The 27,909-nt window shown below is 38.5% G+C and overlaps 1 protein-coding gene across 1 annotated transcript; it reads left to right on the top strand.

The window, feature by feature from the left end:
- Positions 1-96: 96 nt before the first annotated feature.
- LOC103768463 (PR domain zinc finger protein 5-like) lies at positions 97-25,270 on the top strand (the record flags this gene model as incomplete). Its single annotated transcript, XM_008935605.1, has 7 exons — positions 97-226; positions 2,394-2,520; positions 4,512-4,595; positions 11,767-11,889; positions 23,139-23,322; positions 24,006-24,180; positions 24,964-25,270. Coding segments are annotated over 7 exons (929 nt in total), but the record flags the coding sequence as incomplete, so codon positions are not given.
- Positions 25,271-27,909: the final 2,639 nt, after the last annotated feature.

Here is a 27,909-nt window from a genome sequence, read left to right as displayed (position 1 = left end):
GGCCGGGCCGCCGGCCACCCTGCGGGGGCGGCGCGGAGCTTTCTCCGTGGGGGGTTTTGTTTCCCCCGTGTTTTGTAACTGTGTTTCTGAGAGCAGATCTCCTTCGGGCCCGGCCGCCTCTCCGGTTGTCGGCCGGCTTCAGGCCGCGGGCCGCCTCTGAGGGCAGAGTGCCGCCCGTCCGTCGCTGTCTCCTGTCCCCTCCTTCTGCTCCCATCCTGTGGGACGGGTGATTTAATTCTGCCGTTCGTGGTGATAAAGGTGTGATTCAAACTGAGCGGCAGATCTTGCATAACCCTGCCAGGTCAGGTCTCTTGACACCTCCTAAGTGTTTTTAAAGTCTCTTAATTACCTGAAATCTCAATTAGCAACTATCCAGCTGGCTTACTTGAACGGGTAAACACATACCTGAAGTTATGAACCTTGCATTAGTATACACTTCTACATATTTTGTGCATTTTGCTTTCCTTTTTTATCCTGGTTTTGGCTCTGATATGGGTTAGAGAGCTGCCTAATTTTTCAGTGGTTTTCTCAACAAGGCTTAGACGCCATGGAGCGGGGATATCTCATTTCATTAACTGAGTGTTAATGGGGGGGAGGGGTGGAAGGGAAACAATTTTATATCACTTATTTTTTTTCCACTGGGGTTCTGAACTTTCAAATATAAACTCTGGGAGTTCACACACCAAAGAAGATTGTACGCTAGTGAATGCTGCAGCAGAGCCAGTGCTAGAGCTCTCACTGAGATTGTCAACTTCATGTCAATATCAATTCTGAATGTCAGTTCAGACTTCAGGGTCTGAACCCCCTTCCTTTACACTGTTGTCAATTGAATAATTTGAAATGCATGCTAGGAAAAAAAAAGAACAAATTCCTCCTTGAATTACTCTACGTTGCTTTTGAACTCTCTTTGAACAGGAAAAGTATGTGTGCTGTCATAGCTCTGCCTGTACAGCTCTGGCAGTGTGAGTGCATTGTGCAGGACATCCTAGCAAAACTGAAATGTTGTGACGTGTATTGTGCTTGGAATGCAGAAGCTGAAGGCAGAGTCAGTTTTAAGTTCTACTTCTACCAGGAGTGCCTGGTGAAAGTATTTGTTATACACTTGTCCTTAGGCAGTGAATCCTGTGTGGTGGCAGCACAGAGGATTGTGGTGTCAAAGCCCTGATCAGAAGCATGTGCCTGACAGGCAGGCTGCTCTTTGGTAGGCTGTGGAACCAGCTCTAGAGTTGCTTTGTGGGCAGGTATTCCTCAGAATGGTTGGAGACCTAGGCACTGTGTGTTGCCACAGCTGTTCAGAGAAGGGTAGATGTGTAAATAATACAGATGATATGTTGGATGTAGCCAGACTCTGTGTTACTCTTTTTCCAGGGAAAGAAAAATCACATCTAAAGCGCTTTTCATGTGTTGTCCTGTCCAGTAACGAGGCAGCAGTGCTGCACTTCGTGGCTATGATACAGAGTGCCTAATGGCTGTTAAATTAATTCCTTGGAGCTTTGGGATTGGAAGGATGTGTTGAATATGACACTTAATTGTGAAGAAACATCTTTGTTGCTGAGTAGGAAATAATCACTGTTTTCTCTCTTTTGCTATGACATAATTGTGGTTTACTTAACTGAAATTAAACCACATTTCAGGTGGTCTTTTATTCCAAAATTGCAATATCAACTCTCCACGTGCTAAGTAATTGTGAAGCAGGCCTCTGCAAATTCTGCTATTGGCAAATTTTTGATGATAATACATTTTGAACTGCTGTTGTATGGCATCTGCTTTTGTGCCTTCAGCCATTGTGCTGTGCTTTCAAGTTTTCATATGTAATCATAAAAGGTGGAAACTTTGTTTTGTTACCTTAGCAAAAGCTGCAGTTTTCTTGTAATTTCATTTCTGCAACAGCTGCCTGTTGGTTACAGCACCAGTATCCTGAGGCCCTTGGTCTAATCACCAGAGAGCCACTACATTTCTCAGTGTTCGGCTGTAGCTGGCAGAGGATTAGTCACTGTTGTTTTCATGAAAGCAAGTGTTGGAAATAGCTTTTTTTGATATTTGAATGATGGGCCTTTTGTTTCTTGAATAATTTCTGTAGTTGTCTTTAGAGTGCGTTGTATGCCTCGCTTTTATAGATCAGAGAGGAAGTTGGAGTCTTAGGATGTTTTTGATCAACATGTATTGGCATATGACAGCATGTTTATCAAGTATTTATATTATATGAAAAAACTGAAAGGCTGAGTAATTACACTTGTCTCCATGGACCTTTGTGTTCCAAGACAATAGATTTTGCTGTCTCTAATTTCCACTTTCTCTACAAATTTGAGAAACTATAAAAAGTGTTTAAAAGTCTGAATCAACTTTTGTTACATGTTCATGTTATGTTCGTGTTACATTCACTTTACATGTAGAGGTGGACATCTTGCTGTTCACTATTGTTGTGAGCTTCTAAAAGGTCTTAAACACATTGCAGCTGAGGTGTATTGGTTTGGAGTACTGGAGGTAGGAATGATGTATGGTGTTTCTTCTTCCGAGAAAGTATGAAGGATTAAGTTGTTGCTGTGCTTCATCCCAGAGTGATGTGTGCTTCAGTGATGGGTAAAATTAACCCTCTAGGTGCTTTATAAGTTACCTAGGGCTCCTTTGGCTTGCAAGGATGAAAATATTACCGAGGTGAGGGTTGTGGAAGCCTCCAAAGTACTTAAGGAAGAAATTAATCTTTTTGTGTTGTCTTGAAAGTATTATTCTGCCACTGAGGTGAGTATCAAAACTAGACTTGCAGGTTCTTTATTTATTATGTCTTAAAATAATTTCCATATTAAATTTATGGAGGATTTTTATTTTTCTTTTTATAGAACACATCTAGATTATAGTTCAATAAGCTTATCTTCATCTTGATAATGAGAGATTCTGCAGATATAATTATGCTCTCTCAGAATTGAGCAATTGTAGTGAGCTGCTTTCTTTGTCTCACCAAGACTACTCATTGCTTTCTAAGTGAATGGGGAAAGCCAGTTCAGCCTGGCAGGAGCTGTCTGCTCCAGAAAGCACAGAGAACTGTACTGAGCCATTTTCACCTTCATTGCTGATGAGGTAAACCAAGAAGGAAATTTCAGTTTGAGTATTAAATGGCAGGATTGGTAGAGCTGTCAGGGGAGAAGCTCTGACCTCGTTAGATTAGTAAAATGATGAAGGGTGGTATGGAGATCAGGGAGAAGTGGAGGGTGTGAAGCCCCATAGTGCCAGTTTTTGCTATCACTGCCCATGTTTGTGTCTCTGTTACTGCTCTGGGCTGGTGTTGTCTTCTGCTGTTCTTGTCTTTTTACCTTCTGCTTTGCTGTTCTTTCTAACGAAATCTTTGTGCCCACTTAAAAATATTGCTTCTTGATTCTGTTGCCTTGGTATGCAATGCCAGTTTTCTTTTCCTCTGTTTATTACCTCTTCAGATTTCATTTTAAATCCCAGGATTCTTTTAGTTGATTGGTTGTTTCTAAGAGGACTGATCCTGGAAGTTTTCCATTCCACTTTTTCTTCTGCACTCTATCTGTAGGCAGTCTGTCAAAACTAAGAGGGAACATGTAGCAGGCTGTTTCTGGGATCGTGGAATGTGCCTGGGGGAAGGGACGTGCAGATAAGAGCCATACTTTTCTTAGCTACAACGCTGTCATTTTAGAAGAAATACCAAAGTCACTTTTCATTATATAGTTATAATCTCTAAAACTTAAAAGTATATAGACATTTTCAATCTAAATGAGCATAGCAGTCCACATTGCATTTTGTGGGGCTTGTCACTGCAAATAAGGACAAGGCAGGGCAAAAAAAAAAAATTAGGCCTGTGTAAGAATAATGTCCTATTTAAATAATTTACCCTGCTGCTGGTATGATGTTTGTGAAGGAAAAAAACAGTGATACCAAATACTTTTGGAAGTACATACCAGTGGATGCTTTCACAGCATGTGTTACGACTAGCAGGTGGTATAACATTTTAATTTTGTTTCTGAAGGCTTGAACTAATTCATAGACACGTGCATACTCCCTGCGTTTTCAAACGAATGCCTCTGTATGATCAAAACCCCAGTTATTCAGTATTTTGATTTGTGGCACTTCAAAAAGCAGTGTTGCAAATAATCTTGCGAAGAAATCTAATGTAAACTTTGTGCTTGCCAAATAGTTTACATTTTAGTTGGATGTCTATTGCAAGGTGCTTCCGGAAAATCTTAGATGAAATGTAAGAAATTTGAGTTGTGAATTTCAATCTCATTTAAAATAAAGAAAAATGCTGTTTCTCAAAGGGGAAATAAGCATGTGGAGGAAAGGTGTGGTTTCAAGAGATACTTAAAGCTTTGAAAGGAATGAGAATGAGCTTGAAACTGAACCCTCAAGGATATGCATCTTCTTGCCATGTGGTACATTGGCAAAGGATAACTGTCATTTTCCATTTGAAGCTAAAAATGATACCTCTGCTGAAGCTGGGTGATTCATTTGCCTTTTTCTTTTTTTCACTCATTCTTTTTCTAATTATTCCTTAGGGTGAAAAATTTGGTCCCTTTGCAGGAGAGAAGCGAATGCCACAGGAACTGGATGAGAACACAGACTCCAGGCTCATGTGGGAAGTGAGTAGTCTAGAATGACATCATCACACCTAGCAAAAAAACCTTCTCAGAATTCAGTTTTTACTGTAATAAATCCTTTTCTTTGTTTCCCTAGCTTAAAGATACTGTAGTGAGATTTTATACTTATTGGTGCTTTTAAAATATGCTTTTTGTGATTGAGTCTTCTTTAGAAACTATCGTATCCTCATCGATGAAGTGTGAAAAATATCATCAAGCAAAACACAAGAATAAGCAACATGGTGAAAAATTATTGAAAAATGTGAAAATAAAACCAATTAAAATAATTTGAATACAGGAAGATGATTGTAAATTACTGAGATACTGATTAACAGGTTCATAGCTTTCTCCAGCTGTATATAAAACAGTTCCTGCTGGGACACTTGTGTTAGTGTTTGGTGACTGGATAAGTGAAGTTTTAAAATTTAGCAACCTTGTAATGCAGCGTGTAGTTATGTGATCTTTAGTGAAATAAAAACCTGGTGCTGTGGGTGGATGAAGGCATAATGAGTTTCAGGGCTCTTTTTAACTTTTTTTTTACATTTGTTAGGCAGTTGTTTATACACTAGATCGTGTAATGAGGTCTTTAATCCATCCTAATTCTTGTCTTACCTGTGTTTGCCTGTAGCAAAAATCTGAGGTTAGCAGTTGAGGAGCACTGAGTGAAAAATATTTGGAATAAAATGTTTCCAGCTTGTTATAAACACCTGATTTTTGGTGCTTCTGTACCACATTTGTAATCTTGCTTTTCTGCTATAGTTACTTGAGCAGAATTCTTTTCCATTTTCTTTCATTTTTTTTTCTCCTCAGCCAAGCAGTTTCTAGTGAATGCTTATGTAGTCCTGTTTTACACTGAGGAGGGAACTAATTTCCTACTTTTTTACCTTTCTGTAGTTAGAGGTGGAAGGTTGACTGTTATTTCTAAGTTGTGAGGGACTGTACAGAAAAAGTTTCAGATTTGACATCTGGCTGAAAGCACTATCTGTGCATTTATTACTAAATAACTGGTCATTGAAAAAAACCCCAAGCATTAGCATCACTGAGCTGCTTATAAAGAGAGCATAGTATTGATACAGTCTTAGCAGAGATATAAATAGATTCTATACAAATTAACAAAGGGAACAATGAGCAAGAGAATGCTAAAAACCCATCTTGTTAAACCCAAACTCATTGTAAATACAGTGAGCAGCAAAATATTCCTAGATGAGTGTCAAGTCTGTGCCTTTGTTTTCCCCTTCCCTGTTTTTTAGTTCTTTATTCTTTTTCCTTTTGGTGGGTGGATTATAGCAACCAGGGTTTGTTGGAAAGCCATGTAATTTTCCAGATTGCTTATTGTTGATCATTAAAAGAGAATTATCTGTTTCTGTAAGACAGAAAAGACAAATACGAGTATTTGTATTAATGATGACACTAATATGACCCTATCGACAGCAAACCAGAAAATGTGTTTTATGGGCTGTTCTAAAACCATTTCATAATATCTTGTGGTAACCTAGTTTTGAGAGCCTTGAAAAGATTCCTGCATACCAGATTTTATGACTTCCTGAATGTTTGAACCCAAGTTGTTCATATTTACTGAAGTTGATCTGAATGTGAGTATTATAATATAATTTAAATCATGCTGAGAGTAGTCTTAAGTTGAAAATTGAGACCAGCAATGCAGAAAGAAAAAAAGCTCAACTGTCCAAGTAGATGGTTATTCCAGAGACTGTGGGAGGCAGTCACAGCAAGTAGCCAACTTTGTGCATAGTCAGCTGTACCCAAGATATTAAAAATAATGAATTTGAATACTATTGAATGAAGACGTATTAAAGGCTGACCTCACAGTCTGATGGCAGTCAAACAAGTGCGTTTTCAGAGGGAACACCTTTAGAAAGAAGGCTGAGTAGTAGAAGCTTTTTGTAAGTCAAAAACTGAATTTGTGGAACATTTCTTCCTTTGGTTTGCGGTGTCTGGGATCTGAGCTTCAATTTTGAGGAGTACTTTTCTGTGAGGAAGTTTACCACATGCATTTCTAGTTGTTTAGATTCGTCATCTGTGATGTGGTTCTGGATCAAACTAATCCTTTTCTGTGAGACCAGCATTATGAGTTGGCATATTTAAGACACCACAATGAGACAGAATTGCATGCATTATGTTTTCTTTTGGTCTTTGGGAAAATATGGAACCCCAAAAATATATTTGGTCCAGTGATTTTGTTAAATAAAATTCTGAGGATGTTAGAGTTCGCTTTTAAATTAAATACAGCAGAATGGCATTCATCTGCCTGTAATTTGCAGAGTTTTGAAGAAATCAAAGGTTTACACGTGCTCATTCAACAGATTCCAGAGGAATGTGGGAGGGGAGCATCCTTGATTTTGTTGTTATCTTTATCAAGAACTACATGCTGACATGTTTTATTTACAAGTGATATGAAAGGGAAAAAAAACCCTAACCTGTGGTAACCATGTAGTTAGAAATAATAATAAAAAGCCAAGAACATGTGCAAACGACTATGCTTTTTCTTCCTCTCAAAAAACTCGCCTCCTCATTATCCCTCAGCCTCCATGTTGTTATCTCTCTGATTGAATTGCATGTTGTGCTAGTCAAGTATACAGTTAGTTGCTGGTCACAAAGTGGGAGTTTTGTTTTTATTCTTAGCATCCCACTAACACCTTGATGAAATACTGCTTTGTTGGTCTGTATTAGGATGCTTGGCTTAGCAGTTTTAAATTACATGTATTTGCTGGAAGAGCAAGTGCTTTAAGGCAAGAGCAGAATTATCTGGGTATTAAAGTTCACACAAGTTTTTGCCTCTGAGGGCTCAGATGTCCCTTTGCAAAGGGAAGGTATCTGTTCAGTTTATTTTCTTTATTGTCCCTAACCAAGAATGTGGCATTCATTTCACTGCTGTTGGATTGTGGGAAGTGTACTTTTGGGGATGACTTTGGCAAGCGTTGAAACGGGGAGGGCTGGAAAGACTTAGTCCATTTTCAAATACTCTGACATACCATGAAGAAATGTTGGTCAGGACTGGATGGCACGTAATACGCTGTGTAATGCTGAATGTTGCATATTTCAGGTTTGGTTTCTGTCTATCTGCCAAAATTGTTTTCTTCATTGTTCTGTGAAAACCAAGAAGAACAAACACATGCTGGAAATCGATCTTTCATTGGAAGCTAATGTTTGTGTTTATTTTTATGAGAAAATGAAATGAACTTATGTTTCTATTTCTTAAATCTTATTTAATCTTAATTCTATTATCTTACTAATATTCTTACCAGTTTGGGTTTTTAGCTAAATTTCATTAATCAACTCCATTAAAGCTTGACTTATTCATCTTTATGTTAAGTGTGTGACTTCGCTTTAATTTTAGTGACTTTTGGAACAGGCATCTTAATGATTTTGGGTGTCGGTGATGAGAAGAACCCATTCCTGAAAGTGATTGAGAATGTTAGCCTCACATCTTCAGTTATGTGGTTTAAGATATTAGATGGCACGTCAACTTACCAACATGTTCTGTTCTGAACATGTTATAGAGTATCATACACTGTTTGCTCAAAGGAGATTTGAGTATCCTTCCAGTGAACATTAAGTTCAGCTCTTTACAGAAGCTCCACGTACATTAGCAGAAGTCTAGGAGTGAGCTTTCTGAACTGTTCTGTCTCTGACAAGTTCAAATACTGTCATGTACCAGAAGGAGCTTCATTAATGTGAAAAACTGTTCTGTATATTTTGGCGGAAGCAAAATGTCACATACTGTCAGTGTCCCAAAACTTTTTAGTAAGTAAGCAAACCAACAGCTGCTACCTCAGTTTTCCATTGCAAGTGTTATTGTAATACTTTCTACAACATGTTAAAATGTGAGCTTCTACTCTGCAGAGCTCTCTGTGATGGAGGTCTGAAACTGAGAGTGCAGAAGTATTATATCTAGCTGTTTTATACTATTAACAATAAAAATCATGTTTTCAGCTCGTCAAAAAAACGCAGTGGAGAAAACAGTACCTTTCTTTACATGATTGTTTGAATGAATGTAGATTTTTAGATTTATAAGTGTTTAGAAAATGGTTTCCAGAAAGCATGCAGTGTGTTTACTGCCTTCAGCAAAGGTAACCATCTGCTTATTTTTAGTGAAGTGTTTTTTTTTTTTTCCTTCTTCTTTTGCCAGGTGTGCACCGTGAGCATTTGCAATCGCACTCATGAGCATTTTCAAGTAGCATGCACAACTTTAAGTGTATTTTAAAAATCTGGAGGCAATTTCATTGCAGCATAAAAGACTAGAAGATGGAGTGGTGCATGTTGATGGGCGTTACAAACAGCTTAGATTTTCTTTAGACCTATGTAGGTTTTCATATGGTAGCTTATAGAATAACTAGGTCCGCTTTTTGTCTCCTGAATGGTTGTATAGTGACGTTAATGTGGCATAATTTAATGATGTCATGATTGATCTCAAGGTAAAGCCTCCTGTGTGGTAACAGTGAATGTCAGGTATTTCATCTTACAGTGGAGACGTTTGACTAAATTGGTTCAGTGATGCCTTTTGTGTTGAGTTGCAAGATGATACTGCTTGGGCATCTCAGTTTGAGGTGCTGTCGTGTCTGGTGCATGCTTTAGGTATGTGTATACAGTTGGGGAGTTTGGCTGCAGTGAGGGTGTTGTAGTAAAATGGGAAGATACCTTACCATGAGTTATCAGGCATTAATTTGAATCTCCTTTGTTTTAGGCTTATGCCATAGTCTGCCTATACCTAAATATGAAACAAGTTGGTACTGAATTATTTAGCCTGAGAAATCAAAGGTGACTGTGTGTCTGGTCACATCACTCACTGGTGGTAGAAACTCCAAGTTATCTCCAGTGATTACAGAAACTCCAGGAACATCTTGGTCTCGGTGGTTGAAAGGGCCTCAGTAACAAATGGGTCTTAGACCAAGATGGTCTATTCAACTACAGCAAGCAGCCTGAATTTTTGTGGATTTACCTCTTTCTTTATAGGAGATAGGGGTAAGGTCACCTGTTTTAAAGCAAAACATGATAGTATGATGTTATGTACTAGCAGCTATGATTTTGGTTTGTTTCTAGCTCTTTCACTGATTCTCCATTTTGAGCACAAGCATATTATATAATCCTTCTAGGTCCTTGACCCATGAAGATGACTGAATCCTTTACGTTTTAGCAATGGTCTCATGATCTAAGAGTGTTTTTTGTTAGGTGGCCTTAGAAAATCATAGAATCTTTAAGGTTGGAAAAGACCTCTAAGCTCATCAAGTCCAACTGTCAACCCAACATGACCATGACCACTAAACAATGTCCTGAAGTGCCATGTCTGAATGTTTGTTGAACACCTCTAGGAATGGCGACTCCACCACCTCCAAATGAAGTAGAAATACTTTTGTACTTGAGTTCAGGTCCTACTAAATAGTTTTTAAAATCCTTCCTGACTTAACCGCTGTAGCTTGAGGATTTTAAGGAACACAGTAATAAATAAATAAATAATAAATAAAATAACATTCAGGCATGGAATTATTAGTGTAGATGGGTGACAGGTTCAAATGTCACATTTTTTAAATATGGAATGAATATATTCAGTCTAGTCTGTGTTAACTACAGTGCTTGGATTGTTTTTTTCCTTGACTTTCCTTCCTCACATCTGTGTATATGATGCAGCATTATTTCTTTACAAGCTGAAAAAAGAAACAGAAAACATAGCACATCATTAAGGGATTTGTCATATTCTTTTATCAATAGTTCCCTTATGTGATGTCTGCTTTGTGTGTGATACCTCTCAATTGGCAGAGACTGATAAAGCACATCTGAGATGATCATGTATCATGGAAATGAATATAAATTATTCTTATACAATTTAATGATCAAGCAAATGAAGAATGGATAAAAAGGTAGATAGTATAACGTATGTTTTTTATAATAGGACATTGCTCTTTTTCCACTTCAAGTCAAGATCTCATGGAAACCTTTATAGGGCCTACATGGTCTGTAGATAATATTGTTCCAGGGTGCATTATATGTGTCAGTTTGATACTTTTCACTGTGATTAATCTGTGTGTTTGAAAGTAAAACAACTTTTACAGTTAGAAATATTGGCACTTTTTAATGATGTGTCCTGAAGATGTGGTCTTCCTTTGGAAGACCAGTAACAAATTGTGAAGACTTATATTTGCAGAACTACAGTAGGTTTTTTTCTTTTAATTTAAGAACAACATGCTTTCACCAGCTGTTATTGTAATGGAATACAGCTTTTTCTTTCTAATGATGTCCTAAATGTTTAGCTAATTTAAGTAGTCATACTGAAGAAATATGATATTGCATCTATTAGAAACAAATACCTCAAGAATGCAAGCAATTTAAATACAAAGCCATGAAGACAATCTAATTTTGATCTTCCATAGCTGAAATCCCCAGCCCTTAGGAAGTACCTGCTCTGGATGCTTCTCGTTGACAGATGGAAAAGAAAATGTGTTCATTATAAATAAATCACATGGAATAAGAGTGTGGCTCTGTGACCATTTTGCATGGCTCTTGTCTCTTCTGTATCAGTAGAGATTCAAGTGATCTATTATTTAAAATAAAACCATTTTTTATATGGCAGCAGCAGCTGTATTTTTTCAGCAGTATGCCTTTGTGTTTTGAGGGGGAATGATTTGGTTAATATTAAGTTTCTGTTATTTACATTTTGTCAATGCAAGCTGGGGTTAGGTAAACTGTAGGAGTAAAATGCTGGCACTGGAACATGTGAAGGAGGAGAACTCAGGAAAACTGGAAGAGGGATGATAGGGTTGGAATGGGAAAGGATTTCTCAGGTTGTATTGGTTTCTGGCATGATGATAAAGAAAAGAGAACCTGAAGGAACAAAGAGAGAAAAGAACATGAGCACCAGTGACCGTGCTGTCAGATTAGGAAGACCCAGGAGTCAATTGCAGTATTTGTTTACTAAAGGAAAGGCTGAGAAAAGAGAGGGGCAGCTCAATGAAGGAAGCTGACACCAGTTGCTGGGTTTGGGTTGCTCCCATATTCTGAGGTGAATAAATATGTTTACAGAAGAAGGTCGATGTGCACCACAGTTGTGAGTACCTGTTGAATGCAAGAACTGCTTGCTGAGCACAAGCATACTTTAGTGTTTTACAGGTTTGTGTGTGTTTGGTAAACAATTTTAATTTTATTTATTTTTTAAACGTTTCAGGTTCGTGGGAGTAAAGGTGAGGTCCTTTATGTCCTGGATGCAAGCAATCCACGCCATTCCAATTGGCTGCGTTTTGTCCATGAAGCTCCATCACAGGAACAGAAGAACCTGGCAGCCATCCAGGTATATCTGGTGGATTTCTACCATTTGCTTCCTATTATGATTATTTACTAATTTGATCTCCCTTTGGTCTTTATCTCTTGCAGTAAAACTTTAAGATTTGAGACAAGCAGCTAACTGCTTTCATTTTCCTACCTTTTTAAAAAGTTAACTCTTGTGCTTGAATATAATACCATAAATAAGATTGATAGGATGATAGACCAAAGAGGTCCTTTGTTATGATATTGTGTGAAAGGTTTATATTAATCCACAGTGATGGAATTACACTGAATTACTTACATGAACTACTTCTCCTGGATTAAAGTGAACAATTTGCATAAAAAAATTCCCAAATTATTTTCAGACTATTTAACTCTCTACTGTAACAATTTAAGTTTCTCACTATAGCCTTATTCAGCCAATATAAGCTGTTGCCTGAACATAGTTCTTTCCTTGTTGCTGTGGAAATTAAAAAGATAACTTGGTAACTATATACCTGCCCGATTTAAGGCTAATTATTTAGCGGCCTGGTTGTGTTTCATGTGGAACTCAAGTAGGGGCTTAGGTGTGTGAAAAGCAGAATCCTGCATTTGCTTTATAGTTTAGAATTTAATGTAAAATCATGACAGGTTTGAAAGCAAGTATGGTGCATTGTTGTGGTGAGCAGAGCCCGCCCTAGGCAGGGATCGGCGTGCGGAAGATCTCGCGATGTAACGGAAAGCTCAGACTGCCCACGAGGGGCCTTGTGGGTGTGGCTTGTGCTATATAAGCAATTGCAGCTGCGCAATAAACGCCATTTGCAACATCCTTCACATTGAAGCCAGTGTCTGTGATGGTACCCAACGGCAGAGGTTGGGTGGCAGCTATCCCGGGGATCGGGTGTCGGTAACGACAGTGCATAACATGTTCAAGTGGAAAACAGAGGACTGAAGGATCTAATCATCTGGTAGGATGATCAGGCAACACATGAGGGCAAGTTAAGAAAAAAGGATGGTTTTCTAGTCTTGGCCATGGATCTGAATTTATCCAGTTTATTTTTACTTTTCTATATTTGTGATTTGCAGCATTCTGTTCTAACAAGTTCCACTGTTTTAATTACACAGTACGTTGAAACGTGCTTCTGTTTTTCTTCTAGAAACTTCTTAATTTCACTTGATTCCCTAGCCCTTGTACAGCAGTGAATAGTCACTTTATTTCATTTTTCTATGCCATACTTGCTTTTATACAACCCTTTTGTATCCTTCCCTCTTATTTGACAGCTCTTTTCTCAAGCTGAAGAGTCTTGGTCTGTTTAATCTTTCATTTTTGGAAGCATTCCGTGACTTTGCAGAATGCAACAAAGACAGTGATATTTTTCTAGTTACCACTGTTGTCCTTTTGGAGATTATGAAAGAAATGATCTATCTGCATATTTTTTTTCGCCAACAGCTCAGTTTTACAGTGAAATAATTTCCAGTCCCACATAAATAAGAATTACACAGCTGTGTTAAATTTCTTGCTCAAAATGTTCACTTTGGAAAATGTTATTTCAGGCTAACCCAAGCTATTTGCTGCTGTAATCCAAATTTGCAAGAAATTAGGAAAAGGAGAATTACTTATCAGCACTTCTTAAAATTATCCTGCTTTTTCATCATGAGATGACTTTTCATAGGATTTGCCTGAAGATCCTTGACAAAATAATTTAGAAACATAGTTTATTTTGAGGCCAAACAAAAAGAATTTTGATTTTCCTTGCTAAGAAAACAAAGTTAATTTCTGATGAAATAAGAGGAAAAAAAATATTATTTAAAAACTACTAAGTGGAAAAAGAATACTAGTAAAGGCCTAGCATGTAGGTCTGTGAAAGATGTGTTACTGCTGTTCTCCTCCCTGCCCCTTCCCCTCTGTTTGTACTCAGCAGCACTCAGTACTGGTCGTGCTCTGGCAGGAGTGTTGGGCTTGATGATCTCTGGAGGTCCCTTCCAACCCCTGATATTCTGTGATTCTGTGGTTTCAGTTTCTGTGGTGATGACCTGTCCAACTCCATAGATCTCCTACTCGCCATGGGGACTGTTTGCTTGTTTGGATCCTAAGCAAGTAATGCCCAGTAAGATTGTTGCCTCCAGTTCCGCTGCATTCCTGGTATCAGCCTCCCTCTTCCTGTCCCTGTTGTGAGCTTTTCTGTGATTCCCATTCCACTCTTGTCTCCTAACACGCCTCTTCTGCCTGGCTTTTCTTCCATTATCACAGTAGTTTAATGCTCCTATTATGAGGATACTGAGTTGGGAAACCTAACAGGGTACCTGCCAGCCTTCACTTGATTTGTGGCTCCTGCTTTCCAAAGCTCTAGTTCTGCTGAACGTCAGCCTTTGACATCCTATCACATGTTGCTGGCTGAATGTGTCTGAAATTTTGCTGGTGATGTTTCCTTGGACCTCGTTGCTGTTCTGTTCAAGGTCATTATGGACAGCTTCATCATCTGCTTTTCCTCTGAGCCTGTGCTCTAGGTTGTCATCTTTAGTTCAGAACCTCTTTAAAGTCTTAACATCCAGGCTACAACCGAATTTTGAGTAGTGGGTAAGAAATAGCATTCATCCATTCAGCAGAAATGCTTGTCAGCACTGACTGAATGCTTTATTATGCTCTTCCTGATGTCTGTAACAAGTCAGTAGTTAATGCAGTATGACCACTGCCTATGCAATTATTTGTTTTTCCTTCTGTCTTTGTCTCTCAGTTATACCAAGATCTATCCAAAGATTTGTTGTCCTGCTTATAGTACCAACTATGAATGGTCCTCATACATGGTCCTAGGCATTAGGCAGTGATCAGTATGTGATCATTGTGATAGCAAATTACAGTCAAAAGTAAGCTTCACAAGATGGAGCAGTGAAAGCAATCCATGTTTATTATTTTATTTTAAATAAAATACTCAGTAAAATGACCTGAACTTCTGAAAAGAAGTTCTAATGAAATATCCAATATGTACCAGTGAGTTTTTTTGATAATGAAAGTGATTATTTAAATAAAGAAACAGAAAGAAACCATTATGTTATCTTGCATGTTATATCTTGCTTAGACTGTGTGTAGTGCTTTTTTCTGCCTTTTTAAAGGATCATACTGGAGTTAAGGGATGGCTGAAAAAGAGAGAAAGAGCAAGAATGTTAGTCCTATAAAAACTTCCACAGCAAAACATTTGGAAAAATTCCAGGGAAAAATAAATGCTATCAGAATGTACAAAATGATAGGAAGTATAGGAAAGGCAAACTTAGGAAGACAAACAAAAATCTAATAAATTATCTCATAGGGGTTTTTAGTACCATCAATAATTAGCTGCTGAAGTAACTTGTATGAATGATTATGAAGCTGTGTAGATCTATTTATAATTGCATATAACCTGAATATCTACTAGTGTTGAAAAAAGCTGAATGTACAAATATTTCTTCACTGAGTTTGATATCACTTCAGTAGATGGATGCAAATCCCAAAACTCTGTGCTTCCTTTAGGGGAAAAAAAAAAAACAAACAAACAAACCAAATATAGCCCACAAATCCTTCAGTATTTTAACTACTCAATCTTTGTCTTTAATGACAAGCAGATTTAAGGCCACTTGGTGCAGTAGCACTTCGTTTTATGAAATCAGTGGGCAAAACATTGGTGGAATGTTTCCACTACTGAAACATTAATTTGAATTGAGTGTTGCCTGCTTGCCACCAAGATGATAAAGTGATGTTTTACAAAGAGGAAGAAGTTATGAATTACATCAATAAAGTGTTTTAGTTTCGTTATCATTACTAAAGCTCATGTGGCTGAAAAAAAAAGCTGCATTTCTGATGAAAGACCTGAAATAATTCTAATTCTTAAAACAATGGAATGATTACATAGTATATTAAAAAGTAGAATATGTCTACGTAGTTACAGAAATGGCTAATTCACTAAGGGTAGAAAATAGAATATCTAGAGATGGTTACAGACTTTGTGTTCTAACCAGGGCGTTATAATTACCCTTGTGCAATGTGAATTTTCTCCAGACATTTGTATTTTATGAAGGTTTTTGTGGGGTTGGCTGTGTTTTTAAGCAAGTATCTAATTTCACTCTTTCAGTACTACTGCTTACTCTTTTGAGTGAATCTTCAGCATTGATTTTCACAAGTTCAGATTGATTAATTGAGAGTATTTGACCAAGATTGTTGATACTAACCTATAAAATGTGAAAATAAAGGTAACCACAGTGCTAGAACAGGGGTTTCTCTTGCTTGTCCTAAGTCTGTTCTGTGGATGCTTGAGAATTTACCACTGGTTGTGTGCTTCACAGCTGCCTCTCTGCAATTTTTTAGGAGACTTTATCTGATCAAACAAAAATGTGAATGGAAAATAATGATTTCCTTGTTTCTACCCCCTAATGCTAATTTTCACTAATTATCTTTCCTGCTAGTTCTGTTTCCAGTCTCCAAATACTCCCAAGAGGGGCTTTTTGGTCTATTCTGAGAATATTTCTGATCTCTCTAGTAGTGATATAAATAGGTAGTAGATTATAAATGTTATAATCTTATACCCAAAATAAAATGACTGATTATCAGTTTACTGTTTGTTGCCTAGTGTTCAGTATTCAGTTTAAAAGCAGATCAAGTGAATGCCTATATCCTTGTATACAACTAAAGTAAACCACACTGTGGGTTGCCTGCAAAATATGATTAGTTCATCATAGCTTAATTGTACTCAGTGATGATGCTTAGATTGTGCAAAATGCTTCCTGAAGAAGCAACTTGGAGGGCATGGGAATTTTTTTAAGCAAGCTTTGTTGTGTGGGTTGGTGGTTCTTGGTGTTGTGTGTTTGTGTGTGTGTGTGTGTTTTTTTTTTTTAATATTTTTTTTTTTCCTTAAGGAGGGTAGTGGGTTCCTTTTGTGGTTTTGTGTGTTTGTTTTTTTTGTGTAGTGTTTTTTTGACTTGTCCCTGTAGGGCTATGTATTTTGTAAAACCCTGGTTATGACGGGAGCTCTTGATGGTGTTGTGGGGAGCATTCTGTGTGCTGAATTCTGCCTCTGCCCCTGGGTGGTCCATGTTGTCTTTGACTGGGAAGGCACAGGAGGTATTTTTAAGAGCTGAGCAGTGAGTAGTGCCACTGGTTGGCTGCTGCAGAAGGACAGAAAGGTTGGAGGGTACCTGTGTATGTACCAAATGCTTTTCTGTGTGTTTTGCACAGCTGAATTGCTGGAGGCTTCTCTAACTTAGTTCAAGTCGTAATTGAATGAGATAATCCTCTACTGTATTTAAAGCAGCTTTAGAATTACAACTTCTGTGTTAACAGAAACTATAGGAATGAATTGTAATCTCTTTTGCCATGGGCTCGTCCTAGCTGTTGACTTATAAATATGATTTCTGATATGTAGGAAAAATGCCTTGCAATTACCATAATTAAAAGGAAATGGCTCCTATCACAAATACTGTAGTTTTGTGTTCTCAGGTGTTAGACTGGTAGAGTATTTTGTTTTCAATATTTCTTTATCCAGAATGGGTATCCAATATTTCTTTATCCAGTTGTAGTTTTACTAAATGCTCTCTGATGGAGATAGCTATGCACTCCAGATCTATCTAACTTGGGAACCATTTTATAAACAGAATTGCAGCCAGCTAGAGCTTTAAATTCAAATATTTATTCATTAGCAAGCAGACACTGAGAGGCTGTAGCTTAGAAACCAGTGAGTTAGAATAATGAATAGCAAAACCTAATGTGAAGGGCGATGAGATGACATCCCAAAGTGCCTTCATTCTGTGATTCTGAGAAAAGGTGCGACTAAGTTGGAAAACCTGTAGATTTCAAAGAATCTTAGAATGGTTTGAGTTGGCAGGTACCTTATAGATGATCTAGTTTTAACCCCCCCACCATGGAGAGGGGCACCTTCCACTAGATCAGGTTGCTTAAAGCCCTGATTGTCTCTCTAAGACCTCTACAAAAAGGAGGACATAAGCACATTGGTCAAATATAAGTAAGATGGCACTTTTTTTGTAATTGGTGACTTATGTTTTCTGAAAGCCTTTAGAGGAGACTTCCAAGAGTAAGTCGCAGTGTCTCAGTTCAGGATCCTACAGGTTCACTAATACCTGCCAATACTGGAAGGAATGCCAGACTGGGAATGTACAGAGCATGTGTCATGAAAATGCAGCTGACATCAACCTTCTCAAGGTGGGGGGGGGGGAAGTGTTTTACTTTTCACAACAAAATCTTTCAGCATGAAGAATAATCAAAGGCTTCAATGCTTCTATGTAGAGCCACCAGAATTGTGATGTTGCTGGAATTATTTTTCTGAACTCTCACTTTAGTCTTTTGTTCTCCTCACAGAGAAGTAAGAATACTTTATTTTTAACCAGGAAGACTGGAAAATGTGTACTGAATTGAAATATACAGTGAAGGGTGGGAGAAATACCATTGGGCAGAGAAAATAAATGTTCTTCCAGCTCTCATTTGTATTATGATAGTATACATCATCCAAAACCAAAGAATATGGAAGAAAAAGGGCTATCATAATACAGAATATTCAGCTGGAAAAACATTATAACCTTCACCGGCAGCTGTCACTAAAAACTGCAGCATGGTGTAAGAGCACAGGAGAAATGTAGGAATTGCTGTACTAGTTTAACCTCCTGCTCTGTTTAATACCACTTTCGTGTCTCAGAAGTTGACTGCCTTAACACAGAGGTTTCTGCCTGACCATGCAATACTGCACAAAAGGAGTAGGTCAGTAGATAGAATTGAGGCTTTTGTGTCTCCTTTGTGCGTGGTTCAGGTGCTGTACTTCAGATTAGGTATTGTTTGAGTTCCTGGGCTCAGTGTCTCCATTACAGGTAGGTGTTAAAGGTGTTTTGTTTGCTTGGTATGTGGTGGGTTTTTTTTGAGAAGTGTCTCCAGGATCCATCTGCTTCCTGGCTAATGAGAGCCACAAACAAACTGGACACCCAGGAGTAGGCTGAGTGGGACATGGATATGTCCCTTAAACAGTCAAGCATTTTCTGACGTATGAACTACTGTGAAGACAAGAAAAGCTTCCTCCAGGCTTTGTCCCACTCACTTCCCCTTCCTTGCTTGAGAGGGGTGAGTGTCTCTTGGTCTGCAGTGGCACCTCTGAAAGGCTGTCTTGTTTCGTGCTCTGTCCCCCAGGGACACCTGATCTCCTGTCCCTCTTGAGAAGGCATCATCTTTCCTGGCACCACATGCTGTTTTTGACCTTTCCTGTGCCTGAGCTTGTGGCTTTGTTTTCTCCTGCTACAGCTCCTAAGAAATCACCTTCACATGTTTCCTGAATCGAGGTTTCTACCCTCACAGGCATTGTCAAGAATGGTTTTACTCTGCCAAATGTGACACCCTGGAGGTGCAGGCAAAGGTCAGGAAAGGGAATGTGCTTGTTTGGAGAGGTCACAAAGGAGAACTGGCAGAACAGGTAGGCTGAAGAGCTGGCTTGCTGCCAGGAAATTGGGTGTAGAGGTACGCCAGGTAGTGCTTTAGGAGGAGTGATTGTGGGTACAGGGGGAAACTTGGTAAGGATTAGGAAAGCTGGGTTGGAGCCAGCTGATCAAGCTCTGGAGGATAGAAAAGCCATATTCTCCCTCAGGTAACACAAGACTATCTGCTTCCTCCTTCTCTTGTGTTTTCAGCTTTCAGGATTGATGACCTATTGGTCTTACACTTTTTTTGGAGGAAAGTGTGATGGGCTGTCAGTGCTTCTTGGCCTATGTTCCCTTTCAGCCTCCCCTTTTACAAAGCACATGTGAAGGTGTGTAACTGATGGAAAAAACAGGAATCTGAGTGGGAGAGTTGTCTGTAGTGGAGCAAAAATGGGATAGCACGAGCTGTTCCAACAAGAAGACTATTTGCTGGGCAGGTTGGTGTGGCCCATAGCTTGAAAGATGACAGTCAAGGCAGGAGGTGAGAGAAGTGAAGTGGGATAATAAACCAGGAGTTGTATCAAGGGAGGTTGTGACACCACTGTGGCCAGCACTTAGCTTTCTCCTGAGGACTCTTGTGGCCCACTGCAGATGAACAGTCTTGGCAAAACAACCAGCCCCTAAGCAGTTGGGAAGTGCAACAACTGCAGATGTGTTCCTAGAAATGGGAGAATTAAAATTTTTCAGAAGATTGCTTACTGCATTAGCTGTGTCTGTGCCTCCGTGCATGTAGATAAATGTGCTTCATGCAGGTGCTGCTGGTGGAGGAGGAGACCTAATTTCCTTTGCGGTTTCTGGAGAACATCCATTGGTTTCCCTGAAAATGCTGCCCTGAGGAGCTGCTAAAGTGTGGATATATCTGGATTAATTAGTGCTCTGAATACCTGACTATTAGCATTTGTTTGGCTGGAAAAGCCAAACAAATCAGCCTTGGAGGAGAAACGAGTTTGAGCTGTGTTTTAGTTCACGCTAGCACCAAAGGTAATTTCTTTTCAATGCAAAAGCAACCAAAAGCACACAAGCATTGAAAGTCCTTAGTACTTCTTACATTAATCTTTTTACTAACCAAAACCGCAGTAATGGAAAAAGTCGTGATGTTTTCAGACACAGAGCTATAAAATAGGCTCCAGATGCACATAAGGGAAGTGTGGAGGTTGTGAGGATGCAGAAGTATTGGTAAGAGCTTGGTGGTTGGGATTCATGCACTTGGTCTAGGTTAACCTGAATAATTAGTTCTGGTTTCTGTTCTCCCAGGTTTACTTTGTGGTGTAAGATGTGTCACATATGATCTAATTGAAAGGTGTGCTCTGTTGTTCTTCAAGTGAGTTTGGGACTTCATTTTTGACTGGGATACATGGCTTATTTTATTTTTATTTTATCTTATTTTTGCCAAGCCAGTAGAAGGTATATGCTTCCATTTATAAGGTTGTCTTGCTTTTAAAATAAGGTTGTCCTAAATGGTGATATTTTGGGGGTTTACTTCAGTGGTTTTATCCTAAGTGGAGACTAAGTGTAGAAAGACCTTTACCTTTCCTGGTGTCAAAGAGTTTCAGTACATGATTTGTTTTCAGTTTAGACTGTAGTAAATTCAAGGGCTGCAACTTGACAGAGGCATATGAAACCCAGCAACTTCTTATTGTATGCAAAAGTTAGGGTGGCGTGGTGTCAGATATCTGAACAACAGAATATATTTTGGGGGAAAAAAAAAGCATAATTTGTTTTGTCTTCAAATGCTGCTGTTAAGGACAGAAAAGTGATGCATCCTTGAAAGAAGCAGCTGTACCAAGTCTATCGTATTAAATAGGTTTCAGTCTGGTTTGACAATATCTTGTGTAATATACAGTGGACCTGTTAAAGCTCGAGGAATACTACAACCCTGTTGACAGCTTGAATCAATCTTAGCGTATTACAAAAATTAAAAATCATTATCTTGTCCTTGTGCTAGGAAGCTTGTTACAAAATATATGGCTGGATGTAAAGAAGCTTCAGTTAACTTTTCTGGATGTTGATCAGATAAGCCGTAAGATTTATGACAGAACTTGGCAGTCTTCATTGCATAAAAATGAGTCTCTTTGGTGCTTAGGGGTAGTACCTAAAGCAGTTGGTTCACATATGGCAAAAATTAAGAGCTCTGTATATCAGTTCAGGAGACAGCTGGTTGTGCTATAGGTCCCCCCCATATCAGCCTTGGTAATTTTATTAAAATATTGTCAAAGACCCAAGTTGTTATCTTATGCATCTATTTGGAAGCTTGTTGACTCATTGTGGAGAAGGTTTTGGAATTGATGTAGCTTGTCCTCTTATGCAGAATGTGGGCTGGATCTTTGGCTATCTGTGGATCTGCATATCTAGACTGATTTAACCAGCAGAGGGTTTAGTGTAGTGGTTTAGAGTGCGTTTTACAGCTGTGCCTGCTCACTTGATAGCGAAGATAATTGCCCAGGGGTGGAAGCCTGTTCTTGAAGAAGGCTGGGAATCGTAAAGAGAGTGAGAAAAATACACAATGTAAACGTGCTCCTGAAAGCTGGGTTATAATTCAGGCAACCAACAGGGGACAGAGCTAAATCTCTAAAGGTTATTTAAGTTTTGTTATTTTTCTAATACTCAAATGTTTCATTTTCAAACTGTGAAGTTTTTGTTAGGCAGAGTGTGGCAGGAGAATAGGATCATAACATCACCTGTTGCGAAAAGGTGTGGGGGGATAAATCCGGTAGTTGTGTGGCCGGCACTGAATATGCGACAGACTCAGATTGGGAGGCAAAGGTTAACTGTTTATTTATAGCAACATTTAAAGGTTCTTTTGGATTGCTGGTGATAAAGTTAAAAGCTACTGGTATAACTAAGGGTTTATTGCTAATAGCAACAACACACTAGATATATACGCACACACACACAAAACAATAACTTGCCCGCGGTAGGCCCGGGTGCCTGGGAAATAGACAAGCCTGATGGACAGAAAACACAACAGACCAAGACACAGTAAAGTTGCGACAATAATCAAGGGTGCACTCAGGATGAAGCATAGAAATGCACCTGAGGAGAAAAATATGAATACACCTGGGGAGAAAAAGTCTGTCTCTCAGCATTGGCTGAGGTAAATAAGCTTACCCACACGGCGTCCAAAGTGGGGGGGATGGCGAAGGAGCGAATTCGTCAGTCCCTCCTGTCATCGCTGTGGTTCCGAGTCGACCCTGTCCCAGTTTTGGGGCCGACATTGGGGTGATATTTATACTTGAGTTTTTTACATTGCATCACCGGTGTGTACGTGTGGGTGGGGATGACTATAGACAATCTTATCGCTTCAGTTAATGCCGCAAAGTCCGTTGATTTACACCTGCATGGGTGGGGGGTAGTGGCTCCTTTGTTTTTAGCTAAGCCATCAGAAGACTGGGACCATGAGGCCTCTGCCCCGTTTCACGATCCTCCGGGCACCCAGATAACACCAGATATCGATCTGGGGATGGTCGCCACACTGCCCAGTGCTTAGCACCTCACCAGTGCTGAGTTTTGTGCTTCCAGGCATACACCTGCATGATGTACTTGGTGACTGGACTTTGTCATTAACTGTGTTCTCTTTACACCACCTTCACCTTGGTCTAGGCTACAGTGTATGTTGGAAAAGCCTCACAGTTCAGGTGGGGGAGTATTTCCAGACTAGCAGATTACAAGTGTACTTTATCCATGCAGCAACACTGGGAAAGAAGTCTTGGAAGGGTTCTCCATTGTGCTCCCTAAGGATTGAAGCCAGCCCTTCCATAGTTGAGGACTAACAACAGTTCAGGGTCTCATACTTGTCTTTACATTTTACTTTCTCTGATGTAATTATTAATTGCTTCTACTTCCCATTTGTAACAGGAAGGGGAAAATATTTTCTATCTGGCTGTGGAAGATATCGAAACAGACACAGAACTTCTGATTGGGTACTTGGATAGTGACATGGAAGAAGAGGAGGAGGAGGAAGAAGAAGTAACTGTTATCCAGGAAGATGAAGATAGTGGCAACAATAAAGAAGCACAGCCAGCTGGTGAAAAAATTGCAGGTGAGCAATATGTAAAAAAATAGGATAAGCTGAGAACTTAAAAGTACTAACAAAAAAGAACACTAACTGTATAGGGTTGGGGAGCCTTCCAGCTAAACCCAGGTTTAGTCTGTGCTCTTGTATGATTATGTCTTTATTTTGGTTTGAGTTGAAGTTCTTTTTTTGCCTGGTAAGGAGCAGCCAGTCCTGTGAATTAATGAATGAGTGAGCTTAGATTCCATGACAAGTTACCATTAATGCTTGATCTCAAGATGGAGTTAATTTCACCTGTAATATGGTCTTACAGAAGCTAAGTCTTAGCTCTGAGAGAGGTGGTTTTCTTCTTATGTAGATGGGAGAGAAAAAACCTTTTCATAAAACCATTCAGGCAGTCCTAAGGTAAGATATCTAAGAAAGTAGATAACCTGAGTTGTCTGGTGATTTCTCAGCATCTTCATCAAAGTAGAGACAACCTGGATGACTAATTTAGGCTAACAGCCTAAGTCACACCCAACCTAATACTTCATATCCATTTTCAATGGTAATCCACTCAAGATAGGCTGTTTATAATCCATTCAGAGACAATGTCTTCTGTGAATTTTGTGATGCCATTTTGCATGATCTATTCCTGACATTATATCTTAATGTAACAAAAATACTCCCTGAAAACTATTGCTTTACTGGTTTTGCCTCCGATCATGCAGATCTCCTTACCTGCAAAGAGGACCATGCATGTCCAAACTGTGAATCCAGTTTTGCCAGCCAGGAGATTCTAGCGGAACATCTTCAGACTTTGCACCAAAAACCCAGTGAGGAAAAGGAATTCAAGTGCCGAAACTGTGGAAAAAAATTCCCTGTCAAACAAGCTCTACAAAGACAGTGAGTAGGAACCAGGAGTGTCTCTTTTTTTTTTTTTTTTTTTTTATACATTTAATTAAATCATTTATAACTTTTGGCTTAGTCACAATTAAAGCTTTACTTTATATGCTTATTGATAAGTACCCTTACACTTTACAGTAGCCTTTTAATACATAAATTTTTTGTATTTGTTGTAGACTTCAATTTGAATCACAGATACGTCACTGTTTTTTTTACGTTTTAAAATCATACACTGTAGACCAGTTCAGAGCTGCTGTTTAGTGCAAAACCATTGGTCTCTATCAGTGGACTATTCAGTAGTTCAGGAGATGTCATTTTTGAGGTGTGGATGTCATTACAGAACTCAAGTAGGACTTAGAAGAAAGTAAACGGTGGTCTAGGACAGAAAAAGAGAAACGCTTCATGTTTACTTAATTAAATATTTGGGTAATCGATAAAAAAACCCTAGTAGAAACATGAAAGATGTGAGATTTAAGAGCATTTAAGAGATTTAAGAGATGTACTGTCCTTGATAGTTTAAATATGCAGTTTTGTCACTTAAGTCATATACCTTGCAGTTATACTTTTGTACTAAAGCGTAACTGTTTTTCTTGTGTTGTTTATGTTTTTTGCTAGATGTATTTGATCAATCCCACTAAATTCCAGGAGACTTCACATATAAAATAGATTACTCACCTACTTGAAGATTTGTAGAGCTGCATATAAGTTTTTAGCTACTACAAGCCTGTCTAAGCTGTAGAATGTTGCCCTGATTTTGTTTTATTTGTTTATTTTTTTCTTTAGTGTACTTCAGTGCACAGAGAATACCAGCCCAGGAGACTCTTCAAGAAGTTTTCAGTGCTCTGTTTGCAATATTTCCTTCAGCTCAGAGTCGAGGTTTTGTGTCTGAGTTACTGGACTGCTGTCATATCATTGCTGGCCTCCCTTTGCATGTTAGCTCACACGCTTGCTAGTGTATGTGAACCCTAACAGTGAAAGGAGTCAAATGCTTTCATTCCTATTCGCTGTAAGTAATGCATGAGGTGGCCTTGGAACTCTGCAGTGCAGCATGCATTAAGCTCAGAGTATACCTGTTATTTGTCTGGTTTCTGTAGATGCTGCTTGATGTGTAGCTTCTTTTGTTTGTTTGTTTTTGTGTTTTGTTTTGTTTTTTAAACTGGTTATCCCATATAGTTATGAACAGCACAAGGAAGCATGTAGAGGGGATGCCAGATTCATATGCAAGGCAGATAGCTGTGGAAAGAGGTTCAAGAGTAAGGATGCCCTGAAAAAACATAAAGAAAATGTTCACAGTGGTAAGCAAGAGTTTAATGATATTTTTTGGAAAAAAAAACCTAACGTGTTCCTAGCCTTAAATCTGCAAATCAGAGTAAACATTGTCTTTGGTATCTAATGAATTCATTTGTATCAAAGAGAAAATTAAGAAGTTAACTAATTGCAAGAGTAACTATCCCTGCTCCCCTAGGGAGAAATTGCTGTATACCAGATGAATCATTAGTCTACTGCAGAAAATGGAATAGGAGTCTGGGGAAGTTTAAACTAGGCAAATAATAGGTGAAGTAAAACATTTCAGTAGTGAGGAAAATTATCCACTAGCACAAACTGCTACAGGAAGTGGCAAGTTCTTGATCTTTTGGTATTTTCAGGACACAATGGGATGTCTTTCTGGAAGACATGCTTCACAAATGATTAGGCCTGATGAGGGTATTGCATAAAATTCTATAGCCTCTGTTGTGCAGAAAGCCAGACCAGACAATCCACTGGTCCCATTAGGCCCTAGTGTTTTTCTATCTGTGCACTGTTAATCAATAGTTTCAACGAGACTTCACTCTGTTTTCATGAAAGGGCAAAATACTGCTCTCAAGCCCACAAAGCAGTTCTCAGTTCTGGCATTCTGCTCTCTCTGCATGTCCCCTCACACTGTCAATGGCAGATCAGTGTGTGTGGGGACAGCCCAATACCAGAGTGCAAAGAAAACATTCCTCAGTTGATGGTGACAACACTGAGATGCTTTGTAAGTTCTCATAACATGAACTCTCTTTTCTTCTGCCAAACTCTTACAGTCTACAGAAACCCTTCCATAACCACTCTTAGAAAATATTATAATCTTTTTTCAGTAAGAAGCAGTAAGAATTTTTTTCAGCCATGAGCCTCATTATGCTTAGGCTCAGCTTTGGTTAGCTAGGTAGTGGTATACAAAATCCACAATTCTTTTGAATGACCACTCCAGACATGACTGAGAGCAAGTGCCTGGAGGGTATTTTTGCTGTGCCTGCACAGTGAACAGAACTTTTATTTTGCCACTTGGGACTCGTAGAAATCATGACTGGTGTCAGTGCAGGAAAGAAAATAATGTACTACTGTGTGATGGACACTTCTAGAAATGGAAAGGAGAAAGGATTGTCACACGTTACCTGCTATGAAAAGCTATGAACACATACTCTCACCTTTCTCTCTTACGAGAAAGTCTCATTAATGTTCTTGTAAGCTGAAGTACTAAGTGTATTCCTTAATTTATGTCAATATCAGTATATTTAAATATTTCTCAGAAGTTTTATAACAGCAAATGCATGTGTGAGATTTGTTTTTTGTCTGCTACAAATTTAGGTATTGAACCAATCAATTGACAGGGTATGTTGTATTAAGAAGAATCAACATAATACTAATTCTTTAAGAGAGCAAGAGCAGGAAAGATAAAGGATGCTGAGAGTCTGAAAAATTGAGCTAGAAGTTATCTAATGAATTTATTTATAATTCTTACTTCCTCTGTGTTTGACTAAGCAGTACCTTCCCTTTTTTGTTCTGTATCCTTTCTTTTTATTGTTCAATGTAATGTGAATATTTTTTACATAAGATAGGAAATACCTTGTATGGGAATGTAATTATAAACAAAGAATTAGTTTTGTGGTAGCTTTGTCTTGCAATAAAATAGTTTTGTGGGTTACTAAAATGAATATCAAAAGGTAAATAATAGATAAAAACAATTAAATATTCTGTCACTTTCTAAAGCCACTGTGAAAAGGGAAGGAAACTATGTCTGGTAGCTGACCTGTAGCTTGTTTTGGAAAAAAAAAAAAACCAAAACATTTTAGATGAGAATTTATGGTCTGGTTCTAGTTTCCCTGTCTTGTTCAGTTAAAGACCATTAATGATATATTATTTTATATAATAGAATGCTTAATGCTTTCTGAATAAAGAAAAATGGGAAATGGTGGTTTTGACTACTTAGTGTAGCAATGACAAAACAAGATCCCAAACGAACTCTTGTATTGACTTCTGGAAGAAGTCAGCTGTTCAGTTATAAAGTGAGTTGCCCTTATTTTTGAACTGTGCTCCTTATATTGGATTGTGAGGTGTGATAACATCTATTTGAAAAGTTTTTTTCTTCATTGTTCTAGTTCTCTTGATTTACATTCCATCAGTAACTGGTTTGTTGGACAACCACTGAGAACTCCTGATATGGAACACTTTGAAGATGGGATACAAATGTAAAATCTTATGTCAGTCAAATGACCTGTGAAAAGTCACAGACTCAGTGGAAATATTTAGACTGTTTCTTAGCACTTCCTTTTAAAGATGTTGGTGGTATTTTGTTTCTGTTTCAGGAAATTCTAGGAAGAAGCTGATGTGTTCCGTGTGCAATAAGAAATGTTCCTCAGCAACAAATCTGCAAGAGCATCGAAAGGTCAGTGAGATGAAGGCTAACCCACAGCAGGCTTTGACTGCACT

Source organism: Merops nubicus, unplaced genomic scaffold, assembly GCF_000691845.1.
Source record: "Merops nubicus isolate BGI_N331 unplaced genomic scaffold, ASM69184v1 scaffold3122, whole genome shotgun sequence".
NCBI classification, from domain to species: domain Eukaryota; kingdom Metazoa; phylum Chordata; class Aves; order Coraciiformes; family Meropidae; genus Merops; species Merops nubicus.
This window is presented reverse-complemented; position numbering and strand designations above follow the sequence as displayed.